Here is an 8,073-nt window from a genome sequence, read left to right on the forward strand (position 1 = left end):
CTCCGTTCGGGCCCCGTGAGCTTCAGAAGGGGTATATTACTGAAAGGGTATATTAGTGCTATATTCAGGGATCTCCCGTGGCTTGAATATCCCTCGAGGCTAGTTTCTTCAGTTTCCACAGCACATGAATTTTGCTTCGCGGCACTGCACGCCGTATTAACTCTCTGGATAGCTTAAGGCACAACCTGGTGGTATTTTAAGTTTGAATGGACGCCTCTATGCATATCCCACTGCTCACGTGAATCGCAAGAAATTAAGCAACCTGGAAGTCAAAATCATATTTTTTCGGCGGTGCTGTCGCGCCGCTCACTTTATGCATCCCAAACTTAATGAACCACTTATCACTTATCTACCTATCATACTTCTACCTAGCTGTGTCCCGGATCTCACAGTACAGATACAACTCTTCAGCCCCAATTTTGGGAGTGAAATAGCACCATAAGCGGCAAAAAAGCGCATTTTCGGTCAAATTCTCCAAAACAATATATCTCTTTCATTTTACAAACAATTCTGGATGGGATCGCTTCAGTAGGAAGCTTGCACGCATCGTGAAAAGGTAGGGAGGCTGGAGGATGGCATGTGCATGCGGTGCCACAAGCGTGAGAACACCTGCCGAATACAGTATAACGATTCGAAGTCCGAACTATATCATTCAAACTCAGTTATAGATCTATTTCGCCACGCCTATAGTATAACTGCCATACATGGCCTCTCAGCCTGATATACGATGCATGCGGGAAGACAGTAGCAATTAATATGTGGTACGCATTGGCCAGCGACAAGTGCAAGCGCAGGGTACAGTCGCGTATATGGAGGCAAGCCAACAGTCCCGATGTTCCCTAGTGTGGCAGAGAACTCTGTTCCACTGTTGACTTCCGGCATTGCCCGAGACGCGATCGGCGGGAGAAGTGTGGCTGACCGCCCGCGTGACCAGGACGCGCCTTGCTCGTACCGACACGCCTGTCCCCCCGCGCCCGTCCCATCCGATACAGCAGCCAAGGCTGTCTCGTATACTACGTGCTCTGGCGGATAAGGGTTGTTGCATTTCTTCTGACGATCCTCAGATACTTGCTATCTACCGCCGCGAGCATACCTGCTCGCACACACCCTGCGCCTACCACGCACGCACGCACGCACACGAGCGTGTTTTACCAGACGTCTGACTACACCGTGGCCGTCAGCGCTGACAGGAAGATTGGGCCCGTGACCGTCGACACTTTCGAGCAGTTCATCGAGAAGCGGGAGGTGAGGCGGGATGAGCTGGACCGGAGGCTCCGGAGGGACCAGTACGCCGGAGTCGAGGAGGAGGGGGAGGGGGAGGCGGTTGTCGAGGAGGAGGGTGAGACTTCCTACTCTTATTCTGATGCTACTGACGCAAGTTCTGCTTCATTTGACGACGATCACAGGGCGCGTGCACGATCCGCCAGGCGCTGCGCGACTCGGAGTAGGAGACGCTCCCCTCCTGAACGACATCGCGGAGCACTGCACGCTCCAGGAGCTGCAGCAGAGGCGCGCGTTTCTGGATCTTTCAGCTCGGAGGACGATGCGCCCCTCGTCCACGTCCTGTCGGCGATTAGGAGGGTCCAGAAGGAGACGGACGAGGCCGTGGACGTCGTGGTCCTCTCGCCGAGCATGCTCGGACGCTGAGGAGAAGAAATCGAGGCGCTCCGGGGGCCACTACGTCAAGGCAGCTGGGGGCGCCTTCGAGGGTGCGTGGTGGAAGATCGGCGGGGACGGCGTGATTGCGTAGGCGGGCGTATTGGGATGCGCAGGTGAGTGCAGTGATGGTGATCGTGCGTTCACGGCGGTGGGGTTGTCGAACGAGTTGATCGCCGTTCGGCAGCCTCATCGTCGGCCGTTGGGCTCACCGTGTCTTCGTGAGCTGCAGGACAGGTTCCCCCTCACCCCACACCAGGACGCCTCCGCAGCAAAATCTTCAGTATCGTCCTTTCTCGGCTTAGTAATATATTTACGATATCTCAGTACTGACATGCTCTCCGAGGGCGGGGTCTCCGTTCAGCACGCCGTGTCTCGTCCGGCCACTGCGTGCCTTGGAAAAACGTCTTTGTGAGTCAGCCTCGCACTTCATGTACCCCCTCTTTCATCGTCCGCGGACATCGCAGCGGCTGGCCGGCGCCTGCAATGTCCTACGCTCCCCCTCTACCCTATGTATCTTCTGCTTTGACACCCCTCGGATACTGCCGATAGGCTCCCCTTCGAGGTCCTCCCTACCCGCATACGCACACACCTGGTGCGTCCACTGCGATCTCTCTCTTTCTCTGTTCGATGGCGGCGGGCAGCGTCTTCCCGTCCTCGCCGGACATCTATATCTCCTTGAAAATGAAACTGGAATTGCAGCTGATGAATCCCCTTTTATGGGTATGCCCCCCTCCCCCCTCCCCCTCCCGGTGTAGAGGTGCGTGAGCGGTGCGTACCTGTGTGTTGTTACGTCTGTGCGAACGAGCCCCGCGGCGGCCGGCCAGCGTCTGCCGGGCCCGTTCCTATCTTTTCTCTTTTCTCTTTTTTTGTTAAAAGTGTCGCTGTTCGGCACTCCCGCGAAAGAAGGTACGCCGCTTCTCCTATTTCTCATTTCTGGGAGTGCAGCTCGCCGTCCGCCCGGTTGCTCGCGGGTTGCTAACTCGCTTGTATGCCCAGGAACGAGGACAGGAACGGGGATGGTGCAACGCGCACTCACGGGACAGGTACTCACTCACTTCCCCTCTCATTCTCACTCACTCACTCACTCACTCACTCACTCACTCACTCACTCACTCACTCACTCACTCACTCACTCACTCACTCACTCACTCACTCACTCACTAGTTGCACGGATGGGGTTGCAAAGACCCCTTGAGCTGGAAGTTTCGGCCTGTCGTTGCATCTCAGTCAGGCACGACGGGAAGCCATCCCGCCCTGCCACCTGTCTCTCTTCCTCTATTTTTTTTTGCCTATTGGTAGGTATGCCCAGCAAGAGCGGAGCGCCCGTCGTAGTGCAGGCATGCCAGTATATGGAGAGTGTCGGTGTGTTTGCTATTGCTAGTCTGGTGAAGTGAGTTTGCTCGTTTCGCCCCGGGCGGACCACCCCCCCCCCCCTCCGCCCCCCGCTTTCGTGGACGGGGTTGCTGGCGCTGGACGTGTCACTTTGCACCGAGAGGTATATCGTATCCCCGTACAGGCTGTCCCGTGTTCCGCGTCGGCGATTTGATTTAGACTTTTGCGTCTTCACGTTGTCTGGGTGCATCGCTGGCGCGTTTGTGGTCTGTATGGGCGGAGAGCCGTGTGCGCGCTGGCTTCACGCGTGTGTCGATTAATGCATTTGTCTGTGTTCGCCTCTTTGTGGATGTGGAATCGGTGAGTCGTGTACGGGAAAGGGTCGTCGCAGCTGATGCCTCCGCTCAGCTGCGATAAATACGAGCGCGTAACGTAAGGCAGGAGGGGGATAAAACGACAGCGTCCGGGAGGTGTCGAGCGGAGGCGAGCACGGCAAGCCGGAACATGGGAGTGGGTTTACTGCAGCTCCGGGATGTCCGCGAGCAGAAACCGCAGAGGTGTGCCGTGGCCGTGAGCAGGATGCACTGACGCACTCAGCCGCAAATGAGTGAGGTGGGGATGGGTGCATCCGGTAGTGGTATCAGAAGTACTGTAAGTGAAGACGCGGACTGGGGCTCAGTCTGCGGGGAAGCGTGTCAGGGCCTACGCGTTCGAATCTTCGAGTGGCACGGAGCGAGTGTATGCGCCAAGGGCGTGCGGGGACTGCGGAGGGTCGGGGAAGCGGGATACTTGGCCTGTAGACGAGCCTCCTCGGACTTTGGCAGCGTTTCGGAGTTTCATGAGGGCGTACACCAAGGACTCTGTTGCAGTGCGCCTATATACTGCATGGTGCGGTGCCGACATAGATAGCAGGGGCAAATACAGCAAGCGGTGACGGTGATCCCGACCACTTGTGACCATTGGATCTAATCAACGCGAGGGCTGTCTGGAAAGATCGACTGCTCGGAGATCCCCGCGCGATCGCCGAAGTTCTCTGTGTGGATGACGCCACGGCGGCCTGCGTCGCTGCCACTCCGAGTCGATGCCGGGCTTGCCAAGCGACTCGCCTGCTTTCCCTCAAATATCGTCTGCGCTGCCCGCGCCGCGCCCCGCCCGCCCGCCATGTCCGACGACTTCCGCCCCCGGGCAAAGTTCCCGATCGACCCCTTCGCCGCCATCCCCCACAGCGCCAGGGAGCCCTGGACACTCCACCCCGAGCGGCTCGCGGCCCGGGCGCGCGACGTCCTGCTCGTCCTAGGAGGTGCGTTGCTCGGCCGCTACTCGCATGTCCGACTAACGCGCCACAGTCACGCCCGCCACAAACCTCGCGCCCCTCCTGCACTCGCCCCAGCTGTCCTCCGGCCTCCTCCTCCTCGTCTCCCACGAACCCCTCGCCCTCCCCGCGCACCCGCACCCCGCCGTCCGCGTCCTCCGCCTCGCCGCCCCGCTCGCCCTCGAGAACGCCGGCTCCGTCCGCCTCGTCGGCGTCCTCGAGTGGGCCGCCCGCATCGCCCGCCTCTGGCGCCGCCGGCCCGCGCACGGCGTCCTCGAGCTCGCCGAGGGCAGCACCGACCCCGCCCCGACACCGCGCAGCGCCCTGCCCTCGCCCCGCGCGAGCGCCACGAACCTCGTCCCGCTCCCGCTCCCCCCGTCCCGCTCCTCCTCGCCGAAGCCGCCCCCCGCCGACCCGTCCCCCCGCGCGTTCGACGCGCTGGTCAACTTTCTCCCGCCGCACCTGCCGGACAAGGCCCTCCTCAAGCACGCGATCCTCGTGACCACCCTCTCGCGCACCTTCCTCGCCGCCCCGCCCGCCCGCCGCCGCTCCTCGCTCTTCGCGCGCGCGGGCCCCGTCCACGCCCTCCCGCCCGGGCCGCCCGACGCGGGCGCGCCGTTGGTGCACGTCCTCCCCGCGGCGTCGGGGGACGCCCGCCCGAAGCTCGTGCACGGCATCGAGTCCTTCCTCCTGTCCTTCTGCGTCCCCGCGGCGATGCGCCCGCCCGCCCGCGAACGCACCCTGCCGTACCTGCTCGACGCGCGCGCCTTCGCCGCGGCGCTCCCGCACGACGCCGCGTACACCGTCGCGGACGCGCTGCTGTCGGGCGCGCTCGACGGCGGCGCGCCGCGCGCGTGGGTCGCCGGCCCGGCGGACGTCGTCCTCGCCGCCTCCCCGTCCTCACATTCCGTTCCATCCCGCCCGTGCCCGTACTCGGAATCGCTAAGTATGCCCGCGATGTCGCGCGCCCGCGCTTCTTCCTCGAATCCCGGGCTGTGCGCGTCGTGCTCGAGCGCGGAGAGCTCGCCGCCCGCGACGCCGCGCGCGGACTCGGCGGCGTCGCTGCCGGCCGTGTTGGAGAGGGCGGCGGGCTCGGGGTCGGGGTCGGGGTTGAAAAGCACGCCGGGTGAGGAGGCAGGGGAGGGGGAGGGGGAGAGGGAGGTGAGGAGGAAGCGGAGCCGGTGGCGCTTCTGGCGCGGCGGGGTCGCGGTGCGCTAGGTCCTGACACGTCTTGCATCGTCTGTCTGCATCTACTTACGCATCCATGTGCTCGCTTGCAGTATATCTAATGCCTACTTGTTTGTACAGTATACCCGGACTTCTGCGCGTCGTTCGCTAGTAGTAATAGTAGCAGGAGTAGTGTATCGCTGCGTCCCGGCCGTGCGTATGAGTTACGCATTCCGGATTCAGCGTTCGTCGGCCAATTATTGACAAGAATACTTGGCATGCGCCCTTCCTCACCAGAGTGTACCAACGCGAGATGATTTTGCTCAGCATCTAGGACGAGCTGGGGTGACGCAGGGTCATCGTCCATTGCTCCGGGCTCATTACAAGTGCAACCCAATACCGAGCATGTTGTTCCGAAGGACTGCGGGGAATGGGAACGGAAATGTGGCACAGCCAAGTGTGGCATGCCAGTGACGTGGCTACCGAACGGAGGAAAGACGTTAACTTTAGCGCCCGTGGTCCAAAAATAGCGCGTAGAAGGCTTCGCGCCACAATTTCGACCCTCCGCACCTTATACCGCCATGTCCAGCCTTGCTGCCGGCCTCAAGCGACCTCCCTTACGTTCTGCCTTGCGCAGGAGACACGCCCCTGATGTTTTACAACGTCGACCGCCCTTTGCGAGCTGCAGCCGGAGGCGCCTCAGCACTGGCGATACCGCGGGTGGAGGGCAGTCGCGCATCTCGACGGTCTTTACGATACTTCTGGGTGTTGGGATAGCGACGACTGGCTATGGAATGTGCGCCGTTGTTTTTGTCGGCGCTTCTTCTTAAGGATGAACGCGATGAGGCGCCAGTTACCAGTTCTACCAGACGTTTACGTTATGGCCACCAGAAGTCCGTGGAGACCTCCGCGCTGGGATTAAAGCGAAGCGCAATGGAGACTTGGTACTCGCTGAGCGGTACTTGCACAGGTAAGCTGCTCTCGCGTGTATCCTACTAGTGCCTGCTAGAAGCGCATCCCTCCACCGTTCATATCCCATGTTCCGTCATTTATCCATGTGTGCACCGCCCAGGGCATTAGAAACCGCGCACTCCCTCCCCCTCTCCGCCTTCGCACACGAGCCCTACCTCAAACTCTCCGGCATCTCCATCGCCCTCGCAGAAGTCCTCGAAGCGAACAGCAAGCCCGCCGAGGCGTACGCGACCTACTCCGACGCGCTCGCGCGCCTGCAGAAAGCCATCGCCTATAGCGAGCAGCTCAAGGTGCAGGAACTCGCGAGCGGGTCCCCCACCACGTCCAAGCACCCGCCCTCGCCCGAGGAGGAGCTGGTGCTCACGGGCCCGGAACGCCTGCGCGGCGTCGCGCTCGCGTGCAAGCTCGGCGAGATGGCGGACGCGTACCAGCAGCCGGCCGAGGAGGAGGAGCGCTGGCTCACGTGGGCCGTCGAGGAGCTGCTGCGCACGCTCGCGGACCTGCGGCAGCACCGCGACGTGCAGCTCGCGGCGCAGCGGGAGGAGAAGGGCAAGGACGTGCAGCTTGTGCTGGCGGATCTGGACTTGCCGCGGTGGGTGACGAAGACGGATGTGGGCGCGCCGATCGAGGCGCTCGGCGCGTTCTACGCGAAGACTGGCAAGGTTGAGTGAGTTTCCCCGTTCCTGTCCCTCGTTTGTTGCTCATATCGCTGTCTTTAGTTATGCTATGACGCTGTACCTTCAAGCCATATCTATCCTCATGCCTCCTGCGGGATCAGGAACCAGTGCATCTACCGAGGACAGCTGCCGCGGTAAGAGCATCGCGCTCGGTCGAGCGCCCGTATTCATGCATCCCTTAGCTGCGCAACTCATGAGCAATCTCTCCGAGCTGATTATGCGCGGAGCACCAACGCCCGATAAGCTACATCAAGCAGAAGCGTGGGCGCAGCAAGCCCTAGCTGTCATCAATAAAACCACAAAGACCCACCGGGGCAACCCAGAACAGATCGCGGGTTGCGAGCATGCCCTGGCCGCCGTGTTATTCAACTTGGGGTCACTGAGAGAGGCGAGTGCTGTTTCATGAGGCATATTCAGACTTATTCACCTCATTTGCAGATGAACAACGACCGAGCCGCGGCGAAAGACTACTTCGCCACCAGCCTGGAGCAGTCAAAACGCATGCAGTCGAAAGAGGGTGTAATCGAGGCGACGACGGCGCTGCGCCGCCTCGAGAGGCTTGACCGTGCCTCTACAAAGAAAACCAGCGATGCATAACAGGGACAATAAATACGTTGCGATGTTCGGACAACCATGGGAGGGACAAAATCAATGAATGCACAAGATCATGAGAGTATACACGGCGGGCAAAGCAGGTGTCCTTTTTCCGGACGGCAGGAAAAAGGACACTATGTCCTTTCACGGCGACCATCAGTGGGTCAGGAAGTAAATCTGTCACGATTGCGTCATGGTCGTGACAATGGGTCACGCAGTCTGCATTTATAATATGAAAAACCCTCGGACGCTCAGTTTTACAAAGCGAAGCATGCCATATGACCCGATAGGTGACTTTCCGTCCATATTCGGACCTTAGGCTCCCACCCGAGACTCCGAGAGTAATGTGACTGTTACAAG

The 8,073-nt window shown here is 60.6% G+C and overlaps 3 protein-coding genes across 3 annotated transcripts; all 3 read left to right on the top strand.

Moving 5' to 3' along the window:
• Positions 1-832: 832 nt before the first annotated feature.
• On the top strand, positions 833-1,750 carry GLOTRDRAFT_134236 (uncharacterized protein; the record flags this gene model as incomplete). The annotated part of the gene is made up of 3 exons (XM_007873230.1): positions 833-1,008; positions 1,065-1,339; positions 1,407-1,750. 3 exons carry the CDS (start codon positions 833-835, stop codon positions 1,748-1,750), a joined length of 795 nt encoding a protein of 264 aa, XP_007871421.1.
• Positions 1,751-4,152: 2,402 nt separating this feature from the next.
• Positions 4,153-5,521, top strand: GLOTRDRAFT_134237 (uncharacterized protein; the record flags this gene model as incomplete). Its single annotated transcript, XM_007873231.1, has 2 exons — positions 4,153-4,291; positions 4,338-5,521. 2 exons carry the CDS (start codon positions 4,153-4,155, stop codon positions 5,519-5,521), a joined length of 1,323 nt encoding a protein of 440 aa, XP_007871422.1.
• Positions 5,522-6,051: 530 nt separating this feature from the next.
• Positions 6,052-7,827, top strand: GLOTRDRAFT_82573 (uncharacterized protein; the record flags this gene model as incomplete). The annotated part of the gene is made up of 7 exons (XM_007873232.1): positions 6,052-6,266; positions 6,324-6,440; positions 6,543-6,732; positions 6,793-7,109; positions 7,162-7,253; positions 7,302-7,516; positions 7,558-7,827. 7 exons carry the CDS (start codon positions 6,052-6,054, stop codon positions 7,714-7,716), a joined length of 1,305 nt encoding a protein of 434 aa, XP_007871423.1. The 3' UTR covers positions 7,717-7,827.
• Between the last annotated feature and the right edge of the window lie 246 nt (positions 7,828-8,073).

Source organism: Gloeophyllum trabeum (assembly GCF_000344685.1).
Source record: "Gloeophyllum trabeum ATCC 11539 unplaced genomic scaffold GLOTRscaffold_00058, whole genome shotgun sequence".
Lineage (NCBI taxonomy): Eukaryota > Fungi > Basidiomycota > Agaricomycetes > Gloeophyllales > Gloeophyllaceae > Gloeophyllum > Gloeophyllum trabeum.